Here is a 22,200-nt window from a genome sequence, read left to right as displayed (position 1 = left end):
AACCTAGATATGAAAAAGTCAATTCAAAGTATGGGCATCACGATTAACCAATCTGAGGAGAAACTGTCAGGATTTAAAGACAAGACTGTTATGATTTGTCTCATGTAATCACAGTACTTTTTCAGAGATGGCTGAATCTAGAGTGTACAATGCTGGAATTAAGTGTATGTGATTCGTAAATCAGTTCACTGAATGGTCTAGTAGTTTTGGCTAGGATTAAGGGAGTGAGTCCTATACCAGTCCTAGGGTAGGTAACCTCCATACAACATAAAGGACAGAAAGAGTCTTTTCTCCGCTTTCCTTGTTGCTTTTGCTGCCTTGAAAGCATGAAAAACTGTTCTCTGCCAAGCCACCCTGCTTTGGAATCTGTCAACAATGGACTGAAACTTCAACAAACTGTGAGCTAAATAAACCTTTCCTCCTTTAACTCTGGGTGTCAGGCATTGTGTCTCAGCAATGAGAAAAGTACTAAGATAGAATTTAGTACTAGAAGTGAAGCCACTGCTGTGACTATATTTGACCATGTGGTTCAGGAACCTCTGGGAATGGCTTGTGGAGAGTTTGGAAAGGTCTGGAGATCTTGGCTGAAAAAGTAACATTGGAATGCCTTAGGCTGCACTATATGGTAGACTCTAACCTCAGAAGACCAGAAAGCTGGTAAAGATTAGATTAAGAGGTTACTTCTATGAAGAAGGATGGTACTGGCTGCTAAATCCAGATGATGTGTATTATGCTGTGGCAGAATGTCTGTCTGCATTTTGTATGTGTCCAGAGACTTTGCCTAAGACTGAGAGATTAAGGAGAATGGACTACTTAATTTGGCAGAAGAAATGTCAAGACAGTCTACAATTGAGGTAATGGTACAGCCACTGTTGGGGGCTTTCAGCCAGATTTATATTCAGAATCAAGAGCAAAGAGGCCATTAAAATGATTTAAAACACTGTGAGCTTGACCAGAAAGGAAGAACTAGTAAAGCTATTGACTGCCAAAAGAGAGTAGAGAAGATTCTGATTCCTGAAAAAGAACAGGCGAAAACAAAAGATGACCTGAGTGCATCACAAGAAGCAGCATGACTCCCCTCTTTGAAACCTCAAACTTGCAAAAGTGAAAGACTTTACTTTGAGAAGACAGTCCCAAAGCACCATGTTCCAGAATGGCAAAGGTATAGAGAAGTTGTTCCTTAGAATCTGATTCATGTGCACTTAACCTCTACAACCAAAAGAGATGGAAGCCTGAGTATACCTCCATAAGGAGCAGATCTTGGCATCATCCACGTGGTGCTGTTTTTAGGTGTATGCAGAATGCAACAGTTGTGAGGTCAAGAAGGCTTCCACCAAATTTCAGAAGCAGGCTATCAAGGCCAGGTAGTGTAGTGTGCCCTTGAGAGGGTGGTGTGTGAAACTCAAGGGGCAGTGAATACACCAAAGTTTGGAGAAGCCAAGAACATGGATCATCTGAGGAAAATTGTAAGGAGAGAGCAAAGTGGACCCAAGAGAGAAGCCATAGGAGCTATAACAACCAGAACTGCTGTAGGTAAGCGGCCAACCAAACACTTTGAAGTTTGTAACTTGCCATAGATATCTGAGAATGCTGAAAGTAGAACTGTGGTACTTAATGTCTGGCTTGTTGGACTTTGGATGTGGACTTGCTCCCCATCCCCATCTGTACCTTTTGGAACAAGTAAAGGGAACAATTCAATATGAACTAATAGTAATTTTAAGTATGTGCACTGAATGTTCATGCAAGTAATTTCATAAAACAAACACTAGACATAAAAGGACAAATAAACATCAATGCAATCACAGTATACTATTTTAATAGGCTTCTCATACTGGGTTGCAGATGCCTAATGAAAACAGGTACTTTAGTGTAAAGGTGGCCAATTTGTGCATCTCAACAGCTATCCTGGAGGAATACAGGACGTGTGTTTACACACTTCATACAATGAACAGCAAGATGTATTAACACATGTCAAAGTATAAATGGGTGTGGTACCTATGTTATGTGTCACATTATATTTTTGTATATTAATTCTTTATTTAATGTTTTCTTTTGATTTTTCTTGTAGAATTAGCCCAAGTCAATATAATGCCTCATGAAGCTCTACTTTCACAACTTTTGAAGAAGATTTAGAGTGAGTCATCAGGTGACTTGGCTACTGATGATGACCTGGATCATGTAAGTCAAAGAGTTAGCAATAAGTGACAGATATGACAATAGAGGTATGACAGACAGACAAGTACACAATATAGACCTTGATTCAGAGAAGAATACAATAAGGAATGGTCATGTATACCCTAATGATCCAAGGTTAGAACTAGGTCAGAAAATGTTATGAAGTTCTTCCAAGGGGTGAAATCAATTGGACAGAATGTCAACATTGTGATTTGATGTTGGAAATTATAATGGGTGGTATGCTACAAGATGTTTTAAAATACACTAATAATAAAATACAGGAAAACATTCTATATACATCAATAGTAATACTTAAAAACATATTTATCATGACAACTCACTATGTGAACTAAAAGTCTTTATAGCAGGACTTTATCATTCTGTCAGAATCTAAAAGTTTATGGAAACATGACAGATGTGGTATTGAGATTTTTAGGACAATGATATTAAAGAGATTTGATTTCCTTCAAAATTACCTACATTTTGACAACAAAAAGACCTGTCAAAAAAGAAAAAAAATCTGACACTTTAGCTGCTATTTGCTTCTTTGTGGAAAGCTTTGTTTCAAACTTTCAAGTAATTTATGTACCATCAAAATATATGAAAACTGGTACATAATTTGCATTATTTGTTGGTTGTTGAAGCTTTTAGCAATGCATGACAAGTAAACCTTCAAAATATGCTATAAAATATAAACTCTGGTAAGTGTGAAGACATTCTCTACTCCTCAACAAATGAACTTAACAAATTATCTGTAGAGTGTTTTATCCAACAACTACAGATGACAAATTTTTCTCAGCTGTACATGGAACTTTTTCTAAAATAGGCCACATCATAAGGCCATAAAGTATGCTTGAAGAAATACAGAAAAACTAAAATAATTTATTGTAAACTGTTGAGTCACAGTGGAATTAAACTAAAAATCAGCAAAAGAAACTGCTGAAACTATGGGGAGTAAACAAAATGCTCACACCTAAGGCAGTCTTCATACATAACGGCACATTCCATATATGGACCTCATTCACACTGACAGCACATGTACTTTTATTTCTTGTTTGGGAGATCATACTTGCCTCCTCTCTTCTCTACCTATTTGTCAGAAGATTCTTGTTATATTATGTCCACTCAGCAGAAAAATGAAATATCAATAAAATATCAAATATATACGGAATACTTACAATAAACATCAACATTTTCTATATCAACTATTTGCTTACTAAATCTATAAGTAGCAAGAAATAAATTCCATTCACAATAGCTTCAAAAAATAAATACCTGTGACTTAACATGATAAAAGATCTCTATAACACAAAACTAGAGTATTCTGAAAAAAAGAGAGTAAAGACATCAGAAAATGGAAAGACATCCCATCCTCATCCTGGGTAGGCAGAAAACGTACTGCCAAATGGCAATATGATGAAAAATAACATTCACTGTAAGTCCAATCAAAATACCAACAGCATTCTTCACAGAACTAGAAAAACCAACCACAAAATGTACATGGAACCAAGAGACCCAGAAGAGCCAAAGCAATAATGAGTAAAAATAACAAGACAGGAAACATCACAATCCCAGAATTCAAGCTGCACTACAAAGCTACAGTAAAAACAGACATGCTGACCAACATAAGAAATCAGGATGCGGGGTGGGGAGGGGACCCTTCAGCTATCTGATTTTTGGCAGAGGCCAAAATCAGATACCGGAGAAAGACAGACATTAATAAATGGCACTGGAAAAAGTGATTACGCGTGCGCACAGAAGTATCCATATTCCTTAATCTATCACAAAAATAAATGCATAAATCAAAATAGACCAATTTTGGAATCTTGTAAATTAGCAATGTATAATAGATTAAAAACAAAAATACAAATTTTGATCAAGCAACCCTTCACAAAACAGATTCCAGTTTTACACGTACAACTAGTGAAAAAGGTAAAACAATAAAAAGCCTACATAAAAAAGTATTCATAAAGTTGTCTTGTGTATTTCAAAAGTGTTTTTGATCAATGTAAAGGTCTATAATAAAACTCTCCCCTAAAGGAAGCTTTTTTTCCCCTAAAGACTACTTCCTCTACAAATAGTCACTCAAGAGATGCTTTCTCTTCCAAGCTTCTTGTATCTTGGGCCTTGAAATGTGGGGAAGACATTCCTTGTGTTCCTCATGTCTTCTGCCAGAACATTTTAGTTATCATAAAATCACTCACTCTTACCTCTTATGTCATCAAATGGATAGATGCAACTATCCATTATCCTTCAGATTATTTCCTTTTATTTTTCTGAGGTATTGGTTCCTACCTCATAGTCACTCTTTCTGAAATTATCTCTTATTATAATCAGTACTAACTTCAATAACTACAAAGATGAAATCTTTCAACCCCAACAATCCTTTGTTTTACTGAGACTCTCAAATCCATAAATCTTTTTTCAACAGCTTTGATGAAATATAAGTCAAATATAATGTAACCAACCCACTAGAATATACATAATTTCATGTTTTTTAATAAATTCACAGGGTTCTGCAACCATTACGATTTTAGAACATGTTCATTGTTGCCCCGGTAAAAATATAATAGGACATTTTCATAGTCTCTAAATTTTCCAATTTCAAAATCTTTGGCAATCACTCTGCTTTTTACTCCTACTTTCACCCCTAAGCTCTAAGCAACCGCTAAGCTACTTTAATTTTCCTTTGTATTTTTCTCGTCCTGGTTAACTTTACCTGAATGGAATCATACAACATGTGGTCCTTGTCATTGTATTCTTTCAACTGGCATAATGTTTTTAAGATTTACCCCCTTTGTATCATGTATTAGTACTTCACTTGCTTTTATAACTGAATAGCATTTTACTGGTCAGATATACTGCATTTTGCCTATGCATTCAATTCGTGGATGTTTGAATTTTAACTTTTATAAATAATGTTACAATGAACATTTATGTCTACATTTTTTATATGGATGTATGGGCTAATTTCTCTTAGGGATATTTAGGATTAGAACTCTTGGGTCATATGGTTACTTCTACTTTTAACACGTCAAGAAACTATCAAAATGTTTTCAAAAAGCAGCTGTATCATTTAAAATTACCAACAGCAAAATACTGAAGCTCTCTCTGTCTTCCCCAAATTCTTGCAAACAATGGTTATTATCATCTTATTTATTAAATCCATCTTAGAGGATGTGAAGCAGTATCTCACTGTAATTTGGACATTTCTTTCTCTAATAAGCAGTGATGCTAAGTAGTCCTTTCAGGTGTTTACTGGCTATTTTCACAGCTTTAGAGAAATGTCTTCAAATCTTGTGAGTGTCTTTTATTATTGATTGTAAAAGTTTATATATTTAGATGCAAGCCTCTTGCCAAGTATATGGTTTGATAATATTTTCTCTTAGTCAATGGATTAATTTTTCACTTTCTCAATGCTATTTTTTGATCCACCAAATTAGTATAGTTCAATTAAGCTTTTTATGGTTGATTTGCTGTCCTAAGAAATAATCCATTAGTCAAAAGTCATAATTATTTATCTTTGTATTTTCTTTTAAGTTATATGGCTTTCACTCTTATACTTAGATCTAAGTTATTCCAGCTCAGACACCAGATTAGTGTGTAAAGAAGAATACAGGTGATTCCAACACCAACTGTCAGCCAATTGCAATGCCGGAAAAGAACCCAAGAAAATCCTGCTGACATTTGTCCATGTCCAGTAAACTGAGAGCTAATAAAACAATTATTTGGCAAGTCGCTAACCAGAACAATCTTCCAGCACTTCATATTCTACCACCCTGCTTTACTTTGTTAATATTTACCACTTTCTAACATACATCTGGGTATTATTCCTTGTTTATTACTACAGAATGTAAATTTCATGAGAGCTAATACATTTGTTTGGTTCTCTACTCCATTTCCATAGCCTAAAACTCACATTTATTAACAGTAATGGGTTACTGACTTATGAAACCATTGAACAGAAAATTTAGCATGTAACAAGAAAGAAAAAGTTAACATCAACTTAATAAATATTAAAATCTTAAAATGAATATTAGTATTTCTGCTACTTAAGTTGCTGAAATTAATTTCTCAAAGCATACTGAATACAAAATACGATACAGGTGAGTATCAACTTAGCAAAATTTATCTGTAATTCTAAAATCAATACTCAAAACACGTATTTGCAAATATGTGCAGAGCAGTGAAAATTAGTAAAAATTTTGAGCAATCCAGTGCACATATTCCAAGCTCTGGTCAAACAAAGTGATTCTGCTTTCTAATTTCAGCTTCATGTTATAAACAAGTATTATTTTCATTGTCTATATAATGCCACATCTTTTCCCCTTTAAAAAAATGTATTGGTATATGTTTGTCATACATAATAATTTGGGAGGTTGATACATATACATATTGCCTAGATCATTTTTACTCTTAGGAATTGGAACTCTTTGATCATATGGTTACTTCTACTTTTAATATGTCAAGAAACTATCACAATGTTTTCAAAAGCAGCTATATCATTTAAAATTACCAACAGCAAAATACTGCAGCTCAGGGCTGGGGATTTAGCTCAGCAGCATAAGCACCTGCCTTGCAAGCAGGCAGTCGTGAGTTCGATCCCTGGTACCGATAAAAAGGAAAAAGACAACAACAAAAAGATACAAAATACTGCAGCTCTGTCTTCCCCAAATTCTTGCTAACAATGGCTATTATCATCTTATTTAGTTATTAAATCCATCTGGAGAATGTAATTTGAACATTTCTTTCTCTAATAAGCAATAATAAGCACCCATCTGTACTGCCCTCTCCACAGATCATGTTTTATTTTGGTGATTTCACTGTTTGAGAGACTAAGTGTCATACTGAAATGTTGGGTAGAGGTCCTAAATGAGAAAATCTTGTGTGTGTTATACATAACATATGCATTAGATAAACTCTGTCTAGGCATAAATTATATGCTCCTGGCTATGAATTTGCTGTTAATGATCAACATTATACATAAATAAGTTGTCCTTAAAGCAGAAACACACATGAAACAAGAGTACTTAGTAGTTAATGAACATGTTATGATCAAAAGCCACTGGAACAATGGCAAATTTGCTATTCACAGAGACTAAAGAAGATGATCACAAAATTACAAGAACCAGTGATACTTCTCTGGCTTCTTCCCTCTCTCCCTTCCCTTTTTTTCTTTTGGCAGAAGTGGAGATCTTCAAGGAGAGTGCTAAGCTACATTCCCAGTTAAGCTGCCCTGGTTGATCTCAAACTTGCCACTTTCCTGCCCCAGTCTCCTGAGTAGCTTGGATTACAAGAATGAGCTTTAATTGTTTTAAGTTTTCAAATATCCTAGGCCAGGTATGGTCATCATGCCTGGGATCCCAGAACTCTAGAAAGTTGAGGCAGAAGGATTGCAAGTTCAAGTCCACCTTCAGCAACTTAGAGAGATCCTGTCCAAAAATAAAAAAGGAAAAAGGGCCAAAGACACATCTCAGTGGGTTCAATATCCTGTAGTATGGACACACTCACACATTAAAAAAGAAAAGAAAAAACCCTGAAATATGTACTGCAAACATGTCCTAATAAAAATTACCAAAAATCCTACTATAAACCATTTTCTCAAAGGGAAAAGTATTATTTATGAGTTCAATGCCCAGTACCCAAAATGAAGCAAAACAAAACAAGAGACAAAGGTTCACCACGTATATAATTTTAAATTTCTCTATTGGAAGATATATATTCAAAGAGCTGAAAGAAGTACAATTCAGCCCTCAACAACACCTAGGTTCAAATCATGCCTCCAAATATTTATTGCACTGCGTATCTAAACTCTGGGGCTTTCCTTACTTTTAGGTATAAAGATGATAACAGTATCCAGCTTACAGGGTTCTGACAAGCACTAAATGGTATTTTGCATGTAAAGTATTCATAATAATGCCTATGAGTATCTGCTATGAAGTAAGTCCTCAGTAAATGTTAGCCATTACTATTTATTAGGTAGTCATCCTTTCACTGTGGTTCTGAATCACACCTACAAAAAAGTACCAACATATATAGCAGTTATGTCTTCATTCTGAGTTTTACTTCAGAAGGGCAAAAAAAAAAAAAAATGAAGTCACATAATATTTAAGAACTTTCACATTCTTTTGTACAGCAAATAGGCTTGTTAAAATGAAAGCTAGTTAAAATCAGCCACACACACTTTCTATATAGTAATGCTGTTTGGAAAACAAACAAAAAGCCCTTTAAATTGAAAAATAATTTTTCCAAGTAAAAGATATTCAGAAAAGCATCTGTTAAATATCTAATAAAGGCCTTGTTCTTGGAAGATATAACTAAATATGTACATGTATGAGGAAGAGGGAAAAGGGACAGAGACAGTTTCTGCCCAAGGACTTGAACCTAGGAAGAGACATAAGCTGCAGTAAAAAAATCAGTACTCTGTACTGAGCACCACTGTCTAATACTAAACCAATAATATTACACATAAAGCATGAATTTCTCAAAATTTAAAATTTCATTTATTTTATTGTAACCTTTGAATAACTCTTTAATATCAAAGAAACCATTAAAAAGTATCACATAACAAAGTGAAAGTATTTTTTCTAAAACAGTAAGTTTAGAGAAATAGAGTGTATATTTTTACTCTTTGTTTGCTTTAGAAAGTAATGATTTCTACTCAACAAGGAAGTAAAATGCAAGTACAGTAATCCCAACCTTCAGAAAGTTAAACTCAGTGACTCAAAATTAGCGTTAAATACAGACAATGTGAACCAGGTGTGATGATGTACACTTCAGCAGGTTTAGACAGGTGAACTACCACAAGAAAGGCCAGGCTGGACTACACAGCTGAGTTTCAGACAAGCAGGGACTTCATAGCAAAAAGAAAGTACAATGAAATACAAAACATTTTTCTTATCAGTTATAAAAACGATTTTGCTATTCAGCTGAATGGCAGGTGCTATTTCTCAAAAACATTGAATCATTTCTTAAACCTCAACAATTTTTTTTTTTTTTTTTTTGAGACAGTTTCACTATGCATTCTGGCTGGTCTTGAGCTCACTTTGTAGCCCAGGCTGGTCTCCAACTTGCGATGATCTTCCTGCTTCAGCCTCCCTAAGCACTGGGATTACAGGCATGTGTCACCATGCCCAGCCTCAACAATTTTAAAATCAGTGTTCAAGGATCACCAGCTAGAACAGTGGTAGTGAACCTATGGCCTGCACGCACAGCGGGCTGTTTGTTATCACTGAAACCTCAAAAACGTTTGCTATCACTGATCTAAAACAATATGTAAAAAATTCTTGCAAATTATAAACAATTTCTTAAGAAAATTATCAATACAAAAAGCATATGGCAGAAAAACAAACACAAATAGTGTAAGTACTTGAAAGAATGCCAAACTTCATTTCGAATAGGAAAAATGAATTTAAAAGCCACATGAAATGTGATTTTAGGGCCTGTCTGCTGGGAATAAACCTTACAGGTAAATATGGGTCAAAGAGATTTTTTATATGCATCTAGTAGAAATATAAAAATAAACCAAATAAAAATAAATGCAATAGAAATGAAAAATGATACATGAGTTTCGTATCTATAAATTTTTTAAAATCTCTTTATAGTAAGACAATCTTCATTATAATTTTCCATTTTTTGCTATTTATTCTGAAATGTTCAAGGCACTTGTTTTAGCAGCTGTTCAAGCTGAGAACATTTTTTCCTTAACAAAATAATTATTGCTGTAATAATCTGTAATTATGGTTTATAACTGCAATAATCCCAAAGAAATCAGTCATTACCATAGATCACAAGTAATCGTTAACTACTGTTAATGACCTATTTCTTAGGGAATATTGTTTTTGTAAACCATGACCATATCACCACAAATATGAAAGAGCAAGACAATATAACACAAATGAGATCATAATATAATAATAAACTTATTCTGTAACGATAAAAGCCATTAAGCATCTAAATTAAAGCACACATAATAAGAGCATATAATTTTCTTTGTTGAACACTAACTGAAGTGTTTAGTTCTGCACGAAGAAATTGAATACTGCCACAGCAATGTATAAACTAGAGTCATGTTAGGCATATTTTGTAATATAAAACAATTACTTTTCAGCACACTATAGATATCTTTAAAAGGCATATAGCTGTCTTCTCTCTGATTTTTGACTAAAAGAAAAGGAAACAAATATTTACCAAAACCTTCTATGTACCAAGCATTCTATTAGATACCCTGAGAAGTTATTTCATATAAAAAAAAGAGTATGAATGTATAAAAATTTCAATTTATATTATTCAAGAATAAGTTTGATTTAACTTATTAGTAATTTATTCAATACAGACCTATTTATTACTGTTAAATTATTTCATTCAGTTAAATTCATAGGTATAATTTTGAACCTATTTTTTTTTCCTTCAGAAGGAAAACAGGTCTTACAACTAGTGTCTTTTTACATTTAATGTAATGTTTGATAGGTATAAAAGCATATATGTAATGTATATGAAGTATAATCAACATCTATCCAATTTAAGAACCAATGTATCACCAATGCTATCATATCTACCTTGGAACTCTTCCCTGTTATCCTACCTTCTGCCTTAGCTATAACCATGGTTCTATGTTTGGTGCTTATTATTCTTTTAAAATTTTCAAAGTTGCACATATATGTTTCTAATCTTACTTGTTTGGAATCAACTGGAAGTTGTTCATGGTGTACAGCTTTCTGATAGTGTATTTTCTTCACTAAACATCTTATCTCTGACATTCTCCCTTTACTGCTGTCTAAAACTTCATTGCATGACTATATTATGTGTTCATCTGTCTACAGATTGACGGAATTTGAGCTCCTTCTATTTTTTGTCATAACAATGATGCTATGAATATTACTGCATATATTGTAACGATATTTTTCAATGCTGTATGTGGAAGTATGGAAGTGCCAGGTTATGGAATATTCAAATGTAAGAAACTGCCAAATTTATTTATATTCCATTTCCAATAGATTATTCTTATAATTCTTACAGAAATGTACACGAATTCTCTTTGGCCCACATTAATCTGTAAGATTTATTTTACAATCTAGTAGGATTAAAATATCATTTCAAATGGCTTTAAAATCCATTTCTCTTATTAGAAATGAAGATAAGCATTCTTTCTTATAAATGTACTATTTGTTTTTTCTCTTGAGATACTGGATCTCATCTGTTGACAAATTTTCTAAGGATTTTTTATATTATTAATTTGGAGGAATGCTTTCCATATATTTTTTGATGGTGATCCTGGCTTTATTTGTATGACTGTTTTAAGTATCTTGTCCCGGCTCTGCCTTTTAAAATTTTGAATCGAGTTAATTTTAGTAGGTTATATCTATTACTTACTCATTTCAAGTTTCTTAATTTACTGACCTCAGAAAATATTATGAATAACTATCATTCATATAATTAAATCTGTTCCTCTCATTTCTCAAGTTAAATGCTTAGGTCACAGCATTTTTAACCTTCTGTTATTTTCTCTTCTTTCTTTATTCTTGTGGTGCTAGGGATCCAATCTAGAGCTGCTCACATGCTAGGCAAATTTTCTACCACAGAGCTACATCCCCAGCCCTCTTTTCTAAACAGGCTTGGTTTTCTATAATTTCTTTATAAACCTCTGCTGTTGCATTCCAAAAATGGTGTACTTCAATTATTGCATAATCCTATTTAAATTGACTTTGAAACTATAATTTTAAAATTAGAAAACAAATATAACACTTGTTTGAAGTTGAAGAAAACTAAATCATAAGCAGATTTTCTGACAGAGGCTAAATCAGGTTTAAAAAACAAATACTGACACAAGGAAATGTTTCTGCTGCAGGACCAATAGTACCACTCTACCCTTTAAAAAAGAGAAAAAAAATAATATAAAACGTACCTGGATCATATACTTTTGTCTCACTCTTTAAGAATAATATTCCATGATATTCTAGTTTTCCCTTTTACTGTTCAGAAGTCACCAATATACTTTATGGTACTTTTTAAGTGATCTTTCCTCTCTAGCTACTTATAGGATTTTCTATATTGCAGGTTACACAGTTTGATCAAAGTGGTACTATTTAAGAATACCTATTTTTACCACTTTTATTCAACATGAGGCAAGAAAAAGTAATAAAAGGTATAGAGACTGTAAAACAGACATCAAACTGTCTTTACTTCCAGATGATGTAATCATATACATAATCCTAAAGAATCTCTAAAATATTAGAACTAACCCATAAATTTAGCAAAGTTGTATGACAAAAAGACACAAGTCAGTTCTGCTTCTATTCAGCAGCAAGAGGAACTAAAAATGTACAACAGTACTAAAAAATACACAAAGCTAGCAAGTAATTTTTTAAAACTATGCAATTGAAAAATATTACAAAAAAAAATCAACATTCATGAATTGGGAACTCAGTAATATTAAACAGGCCCAAACTGATTACATGGATGAGGCAATTCCAGTTAAACTTCCCGTGAGTATTTTGTTTTTAAGAAATGGCAAGCTGATGCTAATTAATATAGAAAGACAAAAGCAGAAGTGCTAAAATTATTTTACTTTCTTTCTTTCTTTCTTTCTTTTTTTTTTTTAAATCGGTACCAGGGATTGAACTCAGGACTGCCTGCTTGCAAGGCAGGTGCTTATACCGCTAAGCTAAATCCCCAGCCCCTAAAATTATTTTAAAAGGGAAAATATTAGAGAAATTTTAATACCTGATTCCAAAATCTATTATAAAACCAAAATAGCTAAGACAATATTGTATGGGCGTAAGAACAGACATACAGAGGAACAGTACAGAACAGAGTCCAGAGTATAGAACAGACCCTTGCCTTTTATGGGCAATTAATTTTCAAAAAAGGTGTTACAATAATTCCAAGTCTTTCTAGCACATGGTACGCAATAACTCAATTCAGTTTATGAGGAAAAATTCATGAACCTTAACTTACAACATTTGCAAAATTTAACTTGAAATGGATCACAGATCTAAACGCTAAATATAACATCAAAATCAAAAATATTTGATATGTAAAGGACAAATAAAGCAAATCACAGACCAAGAGAAAGTGTTTGCAAAATATAAACAAAAAGGAGATTCTCTACAGAACATGAGGCAATCTTAAGATTCCATAATAAGAACACATATAAATAAGTCAACTACTCAAACTAAAATTGGGCAAGGGCTGAACAGGCTTTTCACTCTAACATACAGATCCTCTCTAATAAGCACACTTCTATGGTTTATGTCTAGATGTCTCCCCAAGTCTCCATCACAGGTAGGGCTTCTGAGAGGTGAATGGATCATGGGAACAAGATACTCATCACTGTTATTAGTCCATGGATGAGTTTAGAGCCAAACATGATGTTGGCAAATAAACCCTGGCCAAAGAAGATTGGTCACTGTGGATACAGCTGATCTCTATTTCCTGCTCTCATGCCATAAGCTCTTCTTCCTCTGCCACTTCCTAAGCAATACCACCTTGCCTTGGAGCCAGCCACTAAGGACTAAAACATCTACAAACTGTGAGCAGAAATAAACCATTCCTTCCTTAAGAGTGCTGGGTATCCGGTACTGTCTCTCAACAAGGAGAAAGTAACAAAGAAACACACAAATAGCCAAAAACACATAAAAAAGAGCTGGGGATACAGCTCAGCGATACAAATGTGAAGTCATGAGTTTGATCCACAGTATCAAAAAATAAAAAGCAAAAACTAAATTTAAAAAAACCCAAAGCTTAACCTGAACAACTACTTCTAAAATAATAATATGCAATATGTTAATTAGTGTTAATTTCCTAATTTTTTAAAATTCTGTATCATTTCTATCCTTTTTCTGTTTTGCTTTTTTAAAATTAAAAAACTATAAAAAAAATGAAAGATACTCAACATCATTAATCATTAGGGAAATGCAAACCACAGTGATCAGAAGATACCACTAGATATCTAGTAGGATGGCTGGTTAAGAGAGTAAACATCAAAAAATGAACACATGGAGCAAATGAAACTTACAGTTAATGGCAACGCAAATTTATACTGACATTTCATAAAACAGTGTAACAATATTGTATAACATTAAATGTATTCTTGCCTTAACATTCAGCATCTATCCTGGTTGCTTATCCAAGAAAAATGAAAATTCAGATGCATACAAACACTTGTCCAAGAAAGTTCATAACATCATTATTCACAATAGCTTAAAAACTGAAGTGTAATTCAAAGGTTCACCATCTGATGAACAAACTGGAGTAGTCACAATACAACTACTACACAGCAACAAAAAGGAACAACTTATTAATACACACAACATATGTGAGTCTTAAAAATATTAGATTAATCAAGGTAAAACACAAAGACAAACTATGTTTTCCTTAAATCGAAATTTTATTTTATAGTGATAGAAATCAGTAAATACCTAGCGTAAAAGTTTTGGAAAGAAGGGATCAAAGGTATGAAAAAATTATTTAGAATGAAGGAATTATTCTGTCTTGAATGTAATGTAATCACATGAATATGCAAAACTACTAAATCCATCAAATTATATACTGTAAAATATAAATAAGCGAATAAAAGAAAAAATTTATTTCCAACTTTGACCACTTTTCTAAATTATGAAAAGCTCTTAGAAACCATTAAGAAAAAAGTCAATAACTCAACAGAAATATGAACAAAGGAAACTCATTTACAAAAAGGGAGAAACACTGGTTCTTAACAGTTTAAACATTTAAACTGACATAAGAAATGTTAAATTACAATGAGAAATTATCTTCACACAAAGGATTCCCATGAATTAAAAAGCTTGGTAAGATTGCCCTTCTGAAGGTTATATGGAAATAATCTCATAGATTTAGATGGCTGATGAACCAGAAAATTAGCTCTCACCGAACATAATTTGGAAATATCTGTAAAATTACAAATATATTAACCCTCTATCAAACAGCAATTCCACTTCTGGAAACTTACGTTATAAAACTGCATACAAATAAAATGACATATGCACAGAGCCTGTATAGTGTTACATTTAATGAGACTGTAAACAACTCCTGACTATCACAGTGGAGAGAATAGCTAAGTAAATTATGACACATTGAAAATATTACACATCTACAAAAAATAAAGTTTTGTATATACAAATTTGAAAATAACTCTAAAACATATTAATGAAAAAAGTGGAGAATAAAAGGACAGTAAATATGCTATGCCAGAGTCTACATTAATAATGAAGGGATAGGGGCTGGGGATTTAGCTCAGCAGCATAAGCGCCTGCCTTGCAAGCAGGCAGTCGTGAGTTCGATTCCTGGTACCGATAAAAAGGAAAAAGACAAAAAAGAAAAAAAATGAAGGGATAAGAATTTATACATTCATAAGTGTTTGTATATGTACACAAAAACTTTGGAAAGATGCAAAACTAGTATAAATGGCTATTTGCTAAAGTGATGAATGGTAGAGAAGAATAGAGCACTAGAACAGAACATAATTTTTACAATATAAATATACTATCTTTTTAAAAATTAGATGAATTTAAATCAAGTTTGATATGACATATGTAAGATAGCAGATATACTAAGAAAGGCCACAAATCTGAAAACACTATTTAAAATTCAAAAGAAAAAGATTTGTTTCAAATATATATAAAGGATATGACAGTACAGCATAGTGGTAGAATTCTTATATACCATGCATGAGGCCCTGAGTTTCATCTTAACACTATCAAACAAAACGAAGCAAAGCAAAGCAAAACAAAACAAAACAAATATACAAGAACAAACCCAAATATGTTTGTCTTTATTGTATCAGTCTTGAAAATCTATAAAAGATGTATAATCCAGTTGTAAAGGGGAAATGATCGATAGATGCACATGTATTACTAAAAATGACACCACAAACAGTACATACAAAATACGGTTGAACTTAATCATGGGAATTAAAATATTCATGATGTATATTACCTCAAATGGACTGTCAAAAAATTGAGTCTAATAATATGAGCCCATCAGTGAGAATCTAAGTTGGCACAGTCTCTTATTTTTATAAATGGAATTTTACTAGAACACAGCCACACAAATATGGCTGCATCCTAACTGTAACAGCAGAGTTGAAGAGTTGCAACAGTTTTAAAACACGTGTAGAGTTCTAAAACACTTCAGGAACAAAGCTGCCAATTCCTGATAGATAACACTGGAAACTCATGGACATTACTGGTAGATATAAAGTAGGAAAAATTACTTTATAAAACAGTTTCTAAAAGCTTATTATGTTATACACAACGATCTTTACCGTGACACTATATTAGCAAAAAATAAGGCAAATAACAAATACACACTGACCAAGGCATCATAAATGAATTGTATTTAAACAACCTAAAACTGCAAGACAATGAAAATTAAGGAATGTGCATCAATGTAAACTCTCACAAATGTATTACTAAGAAAAACTAAAAATTTGTAGAAGAATAAGTACAGTATAATTCCATTTGTTTAAAGCTCAAAAATGCAAAATCATATATTATTTTCAGAATAGATGTACAGTAAAACTAAAGAAAAGGTATCAAATGATAAACACAAAATGACTCTTTTGTTGGCACAAAGGACAGATTCAGAGAAATGAATGAAGAATGCTACAAAGATACAGGCAGTCATTTACTCTTTAAGATAGATGATGTTTCATTATTAACTACTATTCTCTATGTTTATATATATGTCTATATATGTCTACATATATATACATGTTTTTCTATGTATTTGATACTTAATAATTTTCAAAACGTAAAGATGGAAATGACTGCAAGCAAGTCTGAATTTGATTCCTTACCAACACAAGAAAAAAAATTCACTTTCCAACACAAGAAAAAAAATTCAAGAAGCATAACTAAACTGTGGGATAAATTCAATTTCATTCTTATAATATCTAATTTTAAAACCTGAAAAATAGACAGGCACAGTGTTGCACAACTGCAACCCTAGCTACCTGAAAAGAGGATCACAAGTTTGATGCTAGCCTGGACAATTTAGACTGTCTTAAAGATAAAAAAATAAAAGGGATGGGGATGTAACTTAGTGCCACAGTGTTTTCCTGGCATGTGTGAGTCCTTGATTTCAATCAATCAACTATAGAAATGAAGGAAAGATGATTATTTAAAAAAACAGTTGTGTTACACTACCTGCTCGAGGATAATTATCAACTTTTATTGATATGGCAAAGCGAAATTTCCTAAAACCCTTATAAAGGAGAATTAAAAATCAACTATGAAGCTACCAAAATACCCAGCAGGTTAATAAAATTAACAGCTTGATAGGAGACCAGAAATTGGGGGAAAATACATATACATAATTTACAGTAAGATTATTAAAGTGATTCATGATACTTAATATTCACATAATATTAATACTACATAACAGTCGCATAAAATTTACTAACCTTCTTGAATTGCCAGGTCCACAGCTATCCGAGAAGTGGAATGCAGAAGTTTTTGGTAATTCTGTGCATTTTGGTCAAATAACTGTACAAGAAGAGTGCATGTCTTTTCATATTCACATCTGCTGACAGTGCACAACTGCTCCAACTGTTGAAAGACAGTAGCAGTATCATCTAGCGGATCATCCAAATGATCTCTGCAAACATACAAAATCATTTTCAGATAACATTAGAATATGATTTACTTTTATTAACCAGAAATAAACTATGTTAATAAAAATTCTGTGATAGAAAAAGAAATAATAAATTAGAAAGTAAGAAATGATCTGTGAGAATAACACAATTATGCACATAAAACATACCACCAAAAGTTACAGGAACTCCTAAGGGAATCTACTAAAGTCACAGCATACAAGTTCAACATCAAGAAATAAAACTGGGAAATTAAAATTTCAAAATATTACAAAGACTCTGGAGAACATAAAATACTAACTGAACCTAACTCAATTACACAAGATCTGAAGGTTGAAATTGTAACACTCATAAAAGAAATCAGAGAAGAGCTGAGTAAGACAGACATGATCAGTGACTGAAATACTACATATTGTTGTGATTTCAATTATTCACCCAAATAAAACTACAGATTCAATGCCACTGTAGTTAAAATTCCTGTGAAGTTTCTTTGTAGAAACTGACAAATCAATTCTAAAAGTTGCATGGAAGAGCAAAGGAAGTAGAATAACAGAACCATTTTAAAAGGGAAAACAAAGTTAGATAATAACTCACACTATTTGGTTTCAAAGTTTATTGTAAAATGATAGTAATTCAGATAGGGTACTGGAAATACTAGAGTACTAGCAATAGAACCACATGTGTAGTCAATTAAGTTTTTGACAACAATGTAAAGATAATTCAATGGAAGAAAGTCTTTTTCACGAATGGTGTTGGATACCGAATGGGTCATTCTTATGAAAGAAAAGGAGTAAAAAAAAAGAACTTGAATTTTACCACACGTAATACACCAAAATTAATCTGAAATTGATCATACACTTAAATACAAATCCTAAAACTACAAAACTTCTAGAACAAAAAATAAAATCTTTGTGACCCTAGATAAGGTAAAATGTTCCTCAAATATGACACTAAAACCTGATATAGAAAAAAGGATTACTTAGTCTTCAATAAAATTTAAAACTTCTGCTCTTCTGAAGACTCAAGAAAATGAAATGATAGACACAGAAAAAAAATGTTGCAAAGACAAAACTATATATGATCAACAGAATACACAAGACCACTCAAATCTCATTAAGAAAATAACCTGCTTTTTTAAAAAAAACAGCAATAGAGACTTTGCTAAAGAATATACAAAGATGGTAAATAAGCACATGAAAGATGCTCTACATTATTCTCATTAAAGAAATACAAATTAAATCCATAGTAAAGCACCATAATTGTTAGGGTTTCTGTCTAGATGCCCACCCAAAATCTCAGGCACTTTTGGATGGAGTTTTTTTACAGGTAGCTAAATCTAGTATTTGTGATTGATTCATGGTTCAATACTAGGATTAAAGGTGGGTGACTGCTGGATCACGCTACTGCCTGGGTTGGCACTGCCCCAATTCCAGCATTCTGCGTAAGATAAAAGGGACAAAAAGAGGCTTCTCTCTCCCCTCCTGCTATTGTGGCTTTTGCTACCTTCCACTGCCACGATCTTTTGTCACTTTCCCATGTGCTATCCTGCCTTGGAATCAGCTGATTATGGGTTGAAACCTTTACAAATTGTGAGCTAAATAAATCCTTCCCCTTTTAACTTTAGGTGTTGGGTATTTTGACCAATGGAAGAAAAGTAACTAAGATGGTAATAAACTTCTGGGCTAAAATTTCTGAGAACTGAAAATACCGTCAAGTGACAGCCGGGCATAGTGGCTCACGCCTGTAATCCCAGCACTTGGGAGGTTGAGGTGGGAGGATCACTGCGAGTTCGAGACCGACCTGGGCTACAAAGTGAGCTCAAAGCCAGCCTGAACTGCAAAGTGAGACCCTGTCTCAAAAGAGACAAAAAAAATACTGTCAAGTACTATTGAGAATACAGAACAACTAGATCTTTCATACATTTCAAGTAAGTCTCCAAAATGTTATAGCCACTTGATACCGAAATATCATTCACATTTTCCTAATATTTCCACTTCAACTCTTGGTGATACTGGCAACTCTGGTTCTATTTGTACACTTTGGAAATAATCAGAAATGAAATTTCATCTTAGAATTTAAAAAAATGCTATAGCTATTTTGGAAAACAGTTCATAGCTTTTTATAAAGTAAAATATGGTTTACCCTGCTACCCAAGAATCCTACATCTAGATATTTACTAAAGAGAAATAAGAACTTGACCCATATGAATCTATTTGTACAGGAAATGTTTTCAGTAGTTTTATTCACATTGCCAAAAATGAAAACAATCCCAATGTTCATCAACAAGAAAATGGATAAACTAATATATTCACAAAATCAAATATTACTAAATAACAAAGTAATAATTGCAAATGCATCATACTAACTGAAAGAAACCAGATGTCAAAAGCTATCGATATTACATGATTCCATTCATACAACATTCTGGAAAAGGCAAAAATTACAGGAAAACAGAACAACTCAGTCACCATCGGAGCTGAGGGCTAACTACAAAGGGATCTAAGAGTCTATTCAATATTGCTATTGGGATGGTAGTCAGTATACATAAATGTATATACTTATCAAAAATTCATAGAGCTGTACTTTAAGGAAGATAAATTGTAGTTATACTTCAAGTCCTAAAAAATTCCAGAATGCAAAAGATAAAAACAGAAACTCTAATTTTTTTTAATACCTCACAACTACAGCAACAGATTCCAACCGAGAAGTGATGAAGGCCTTCGTGATTTCAGGTGCATAAGTGTCTAATAAATGGGGTTCAGTTGATTTCACAAAAGGAACTGATGCTACCATTCTTTGCCATAGAGTTAATAAATAATGAATGCTGTTGGGAGCAAACTCCCAATGCTACAAGAAAATAAACAGAAACTTATTTAAAGTGAAACCATAGCTTTATAGAATAAATACGAAGCACAAATTACTAACAATACATTTTAAAATTTAAATTCTGGTTACATAACAAATTTTAAATGTGATTATATAGGTAATTAACACTTTATATAGCAAAATTTTTTTTTTTTGTCTTTTTCCTTTTTATCGGTACCAGGGATTGAACTCATGATTGCCTGCTTGCAAGGCAGGGGTTTATGCCACTGAGCTAAATCCCCAGCCCCTATATAGCAAATTTTATAAACACAAAAAATAAACCATCTTCATTATACCACCCAGACAAGACCATTATTAAGATACTTTATTTCCTTTCAATCATTCCATGAGTATATTTTTCATAACGTTGACATCATATGGAAAATATGATTAATAAACTTTGTTCCCAAACTTACAAAAAGAATTTCCCCATAAGACAATTTGTAAAACTATCATTTTTCTTTTTCATATAGATTTCATTATTGCTTCTCAAGTCATTCTTCAGTTATTAGACAGTTAGGTGGCTTGACAATTATTTTTATAAACGCTGCAATGAAATTTTTATCTAAACCTCTACAAAGAACATTTCAACAAAGTAGTCAAACTAATAGATATCAAAACATAAACAGTGGTACTATCCTTTGCAATAAATTGTTTTAAAATTTAATTTAAAATCAATTATATTTTTACTTACCTGTAAGCTAGTAATAGTAAAATTAGCAATCAGTCTGATAACTTCAGGATATTCCTTCACCATGACTAATTCTCCCAGCTGATAATTTGACTTTAAACGAGCTAAAAATCGACAAAATTCATGGTAATTACCTGGATCAGACAAACCCTAAATTATAAGACAAAATGAAAAGTATTTAATATAAACCAACCTACTGATAATAACACCAGTAAAACTGCAAACTACTTCACTAAGTTGTCTAGTCGGCAATAGGTACTTAAGTTATTATGTTTCAACTGCAAAGACAGTATAAAGAAACAAGTGATTCCTGTTAAATTAGATAGTGTCATCAATCAATAAGAAAAAAACTCAAGACTACAGTTTAAAAAAAGCTTTGGACCACAATGATTAAAATAAATGTTTCTGGAACCTTCTAGAGAAGAAGAGGAACCAGCAGAGGGAGAAAGAATAGCAAAACACATGAAAGAATGAATTTTGCTTAAAAAAGAAGTCAAAAAAGGAGTTGAAATTTAAGATAAAAAATAAGAATGAGATGCTAGAAATAAGCAATACAAACTAGACTTAAATGATGTGGGTGTGTGTGTCTATGTGTGTGCGTGCCCATGCACGTACATAAGTAATAGAAATCTCTCTTAATTCAACATTTAAGTACTTACAAGCATTGTCCCCTCAAGTTAATTTCCTGTTCCTAAATAGACAGTCATTCAAATTATTGCAATGTCAGGAATAAAACGTAATAAAATACCTAAAAGATACACAGGTAACTTTTAGGAAACAATTAAACTAAAAAGAAAGACCAACAAAAAGTCTCCCCAGTTATTTGTGAGCTCCTGGGAAACAGGGCAAATATGTCCAC

General features: G+C 32.7%; 1 protein-coding gene across 9 annotated transcripts in view; it reads right to left on the bottom strand.

Annotated features, from left to right (window-relative positions):
* The window catches only part of Ranbp17 (RAN binding protein 17), a 353,366-nt gene that overhangs the window by 277,715 nt on the left and 53,451 nt on the right, over nucleotides 1-22,200 (bottom strand). For all 9 annotated transcript variants that reach the window (XR_010041092.1, XR_010041091.1, XR_010041093.1 and 6 more), the window contains 3 exons: nucleotides 21,345-21,491; nucleotides 20,460-20,632; nucleotides 17,597-17,790 (listed from right to left, as the gene is read on the bottom strand). Coding sequence is in view for 6 of the 9 variants with exons in the window: in XM_063230765.1 (XP_063086835.1) it covers nucleotides 17,597-17,790; nucleotides 20,460-20,632; nucleotides 21,345-21,491 (514 nt within the window). In the remaining 3 variants the exon portion in view is untranslated. The remainder of the gene's footprint in view (nucleotides 1-17,596; nucleotides 17,791-20,459; nucleotides 20,633-21,344; nucleotides 21,492-22,200) is intronic.

This window comes from Cavia porcellus, unplaced genomic scaffold (assembly GCF_034190915.1).
Source record: "Cavia porcellus strain 051 isolate PalLab524CR breed Dunkin Hartley unplaced genomic scaffold, mCavPor4.1 scaffold_19, whole genome shotgun sequence".
Classification (NCBI taxonomy): Eukaryota; Metazoa; Chordata; class Mammalia; order Rodentia; family Caviidae; genus Cavia; species Cavia porcellus.
Note: the sequence above shows the minus strand (reverse complement) of the source record. Positions and strands in the feature narration are given on the sequence as shown.